The sequence below is a fragment of the Hevea brasiliensis genome, chromosome 7 (genome assembly GCF_030052815.1).
Source record: "Hevea brasiliensis isolate MT/VB/25A 57/8 chromosome 7, ASM3005281v1, whole genome shotgun sequence".
Taxonomy (NCBI): domain Eukaryota; kingdom Viridiplantae; phylum Streptophyta; class Magnoliopsida; order Malpighiales; family Euphorbiaceae; genus Hevea; species Hevea brasiliensis.
This window is the reverse complement of record NC_079499.1, coordinates 1,217,428-1,222,328: the sequence shown is the minus strand read 5'-3', so window position 1 is coordinate 1,222,328 and position 4,901 is coordinate 1,217,428. Positions and strand designations below refer to the sequence as shown.

General features: G+C 36.1%; 1 protein-coding gene across 1 annotated transcript; it reads left to right on the top strand.

The window, feature by feature from the left end:
* The first annotated feature begins 399 nt into the window (after positions 1-399).
* On the top strand, positions 400-3,036 carry LOC110638174 (uncharacterized). Its single transcript, XM_021788633.2, has 4 exons — positions 400-1,234; positions 1,427-1,667; positions 2,309-2,426; positions 2,564-3,036. Exons 1-4 carry the CDS (start codon positions 630-632, stop codon positions 2,653-2,655), a joined length of 1,056 nt encoding a protein of 351 aa, XP_021644325.2. The 5' UTR covers positions 400-629; the 3' UTR covers positions 2,656-3,036.
* The last annotated feature ends 1,865 nt before the right edge of the window (positions 3,037-4,901 follow it).

Genomic DNA, 4,901 nt, shown 5'->3' with positions numbered 1-4,901 from the left:
TGGAGCCGTTGAGACTTGACGTGGATAACTAAGAAATGCATAAACAAATGCCACGTCATTAATTGACCGTTGCGCTGAAATCTGGATGAGGTACTGGACTACCATTCAGACTAGCGAGTTACGCCGGCCAGAAGCCACACCCAGGCGAACGTGCACATCTTAAAAACCATCCACATTGACCAATCCTCATTGGGCAATCTAAAAATTCGACCCCCCGTTGCTGATGTGTCTAATCCGAATTGGCTTTTCATACATCATGGTTTACATTCAAATACATAAGAGGCATTTTTGGTGGAGAATATAATAATGATATAAATAAATAAAAAATAAATAAACATTGCATATCCGGCTCAGTTTGCCCGTCACGGTCCACGGGCTTATGTTAGCATCTGTCGTCCTTCCTTGAGACTCTAAATCTCCCCGATACTGCCACGTGCCATAACCTTCTGTCCCGCCTCGCAAATCTATCCGTTAACCCTAATCTCTCTCTCTCTCTCTCTCTCTCTCTCTAGGGTCTCTGAAACTCTATCTCTCTCCCATTGAAGGAGAGAAAGATCAAGAAAAGAACGCGAATTTTTTGTTTCCTTTTTTTTTTTTTTTAATTTTATTGATATAAGGACACAAGTCAAATGGGGAAACTTCTATGCGATTCAACTCCCGTCGCCGAAACGACATTTCAACCCTCGTCGCCGGCCCTCCATTGGATAGATCCCAATGGGGCTTCTCTCGAAGCAGTTGATCTAGTAGACCAGAGTGTAACGAAGATCACCACGACCGCATGGGAGGACGTGATTGGCCTGGAGGACCAGCAAAGACGCCATTTACAGAAACTCCAAGCCAAAGGTGTGCTTTGGAAGCATCCAGGGGATTGTAATAAAGACTCTGCGCCTTCTTCGCTGCCAAGATCGGTTATTTTCAGGCTGTCTCACGGGGGAGAGGTGTCGGCGGACGGGAACTGCTTATTCACCGCGTCACAAAGGGCAATGATGGCGCGTGAGATGGACGCGCCGGAGCTGAGGAGGCGGACGGTGCGGCGGTTCTCGGAGGACTTCGTATCTGGGAGTGATGAAGAGAAAGAAGTGATAAATGACGTTATTAGGCACATGTACTCGCCGGATCTGAAGAACGGATGGGGGATTCATGTGGTTCAAGAGGTCAAGCTCTTGGCCAAGAAGGAGGATCGCGTGAATTTGGATTACGCGATCGATGAGCTCGTTCAGCTGGGGATGCAAAGGTAAAATTTTCAGATCTGTGTGTTTCGTTAAATTTAGGGCCTTTAGCTACTTTCAAATGAGAATATAAGTAGAACTTCTATTATATTGCTAGTGAAGATTTGAAGGCGTTATTGAATAGAAGCATTCTATTGCAGATTGTTGCCGGTTTTAGTTCTACTTGTTTTTATATTATTTGCTTTTGTTATTTGAAGAGAAATGGCGGCCGAGTCTATATACAAAGAGAGATGTATTCCGGTGAATGATGGCCCCAGTTGGGCCAAATACATGTCGATCTCTGGTTCAACTGATGATGAGTATGATATCATCACTTTGCAATATACTGAGGAGGGTTTATTATCTGTAGATGAGAATAGAGAAGGTCATGCGGCGGCTTTTGGAGATGATATAGCAATCGAATGTCTTGCAACTGAGTTCAAGCGAGAGATTTATGTGGTAAGGATGTGCATATTTGATTCATTCTTTCATATTAGGAGGGAATGGCAGATTCCATATTATCACGATTTGTGTTAAGGAAAATGGGTATCTAGTACTGTGTTCTAATCATCGGTAATGTGTTAGTCAGTTAGTCTACCTTTCATATGTTCCACTTCCACATGAGCACTGTTATGCATTGTGAATTAAAGTTTTTATGTCTACTTGTGGTTAAATAATGGATAACTACTTTTCATTTCATTGATACATGAGAAGATGAATTGGGATGCTTATGTATTAGAATATCGGTTAGCTATAGCTATCCATTTGAGAAGTTGGTGAGCCGCTATTTTTAATCTGTATCATTACCAGTTGGAGTTGTAATTCTCTGTTCTAGTGCCATCTTCTATGTGGTTTTGTTTTCCATGATTCTGGTTCTTTGCAATTTATTTTGCTGATTGATCTCTAATGCTTAATACTGTGGCCGCATGAATGCATTTACTTATTGAAATTGGCATGTAGGAATTTCCCTGTGTTTAAGTTCTAATTATGTCAGTATGATAGAATTTAAATTTAACAAGTTTTTATGCAGTAACAGCTACTGCCCTTTTCAAACTTTTTTCTGTTCTAATTTTGGTCTTGTGTTGCTTATGCATTAACAGATGCAAGCACATGGATCTGATGCAATGGTTGATGAAGAGAATTGTGTTTTCTTCCTCCCACATCGTCCAAGAAGTGAAATTTGTGAAGTTCCTTTCTTCCTATTTATGAAAGGAACAGGTAATGAAACTTTGTCTTTGTCATGTTGAAATTGAGCGTTAGTGAACAAATTATTTATAATCTATGAATTCATGTCTTTGAGTTTCAGCTGCTTTCTATTATGGCTGTCAAGTTAAATTTCTACTTGTAATGTGCAGGTTGGTGTGGTGCTGGAGCTGACCACTATGAGCCATTGATTGGCCATCCTTCTTCTCTTGTTTCCAATGAGAAGTTTGCTGTAGTACTTTGAGGTAGTCCTACAGTTTTGCGGCTTAGAAGTTGAATAGAAGTAGTTACATTATTTTCCCTCATATTATTCGATATCCAATGTTATTAGCCTGATTCTTTTGAGGATCAGGAGGATTTTTTTTTTTTTTTAATTTTTTGTTGAGGTCATGTAGAATTGATCTTTTGACTCTAGCTTGTAGGTTTGCTGCCTGCAATTGAGCAATCTTGTAGTATTGGTGTAATGGTTTTGCCGGCTTCTGTTTATTGCTGTTGTTGAGTTTTCAGAAGGTTGCTTGAGTTGTATAAGGGTACTATTCTGTCTAAGCTGGAATAGCACCATTCTGTTGTATTTTGAGCTGGATTAATCTATTCAATGATAGATTGTAGAAGTGATTTTCCCCCAGTTTCTTTGTCCACCTTTAGTATCAACTGAAATGTTCTCCATTGACCACAATTTATTATGAAATTTTAGTTCTATCTGCACTATGGGTAGAAACAACTATAAAAGTTGAATAATCATTAGTGACAATTTCTCCTAGTTTTTTAGTACTAAAAAAGAAAATTGTAAGTGGGAGTGTAGGGGGGCGTGAGATGAAATATAATCCATTAGAATTATATAAAATACATCAGGTAATGCCCAGGAAAGATGGTGGAGTAACAATGGTCTCACTTAAGTATTACCTCCTTAGACAGCATTTTTTAGACGTGCACTTCATACAATCTTAATAAAATCAAATCATTGGTAAGTTGTAAGTATTGTCTTCCCATAACACTACTACGGTGCTAAGGATTTATGCCACGAAGGCATAGATAGATAGGAGTCGTCACCCGGATAATAACTTGGACATATTCAGTGTTTCTTTCGAGGGTCATGGATGGCAACTTACTCCTTGCAGAGTTTCCACAACCGTCATTACCATATCCCAATGTCTAGGTTCGGGATAGTGGGTACGTAAGGGGAAGGTGTTAGGCACCCCTTACACCTGGTCTAACCTTGTTAATTCGAGTGCCAGTTCTCTACTAATATTTTTAAAAGTCTTGTTTATTATTCCTTTATTAAACTTCATTCTAAAAAGTGCAATTCTAATCTACACATGCAAGTAATTCACAAAAGGGTTGTTGTTTGCATACAATTTTCATGCACAAGCAATTCCTATTTATGGGGTTGCTAATTATTTAAATGATATTTACCAGATGACTAAAATTAATTGATTATTGAGAATTTAATTTAAAAATAAATTCAATTTCGAATAACCCTACGTTTCTAGTTAACCTAATTAATTAATTTTTACCAAATTACCCTAAGGATAATTGAACTAAGTTAATTATGTACATGCGTAATTTATTCTAATAGTGATAAGGCCCAAATAATCACAACCTAATAAAGATTTCTAACATGCAAATTTACTTTACAATTACTAAGTATTAAATTAAATTTATTTTACATGTCAATATTAGTTTAATTTACAAATAAGATTAATTTTAATTTACGAAATATTTATTTAAATTAATTACATGCAAACATCAGTTAAATTAAAAATAAAGTTAATTTTAATTTATAAAAAAAATCCTATTATTACTACAATTTCATGCCAATGGTTATTTTAGAAATTTAGGATTACTTACTTGTTAATAATTGCAGTTGCCATTGGGGTAAGCTACTCTTAGAAAAGGGTCTTCTTTTTTAGTATGACAATGATATCCATAGCTTATTCACGTTTAGCTCCACGCAAATGCCCTTTTTGGTACTTATCTTAGGGCTACTTACCAATTTTGTTTGTAATAAAAATAAAGAAACTAAAGAAAAAAAAGAAATAAAGAAAATATTAATAACAATTTACATTGGATTTTAACTCTAATTTCCTAAAGGGTTAAGATTCCTAATTAGTTACAATTACCTAATAGTCTAAGTCTTCTAACATGATCCAAACACTTCATAACACTTTTTGAATTAAAAGAATACAGGAAAATAGATCAAATATCAATTAAAACCCAAGAAAATACAAGAACATGCATAAATATATAATTTTCAAATTCTGGCAGATTGATGGTAGCAAGAAATCTGATTTTTTAAAAATAGTTAGACATGCCTAAAAATCATAAAAAAATTACAGAAGACAGCCTACATATCATATAAGATCATAAAATTTATAAATCAAACAAAACCCTAGCTGAATGGTCTACATAAATCGTAACTTTTCTCAGTGACAGAATCGTACTACTTTTTTGTAAAATTCGTAACTCATTAACCACAACAGATATGAATGC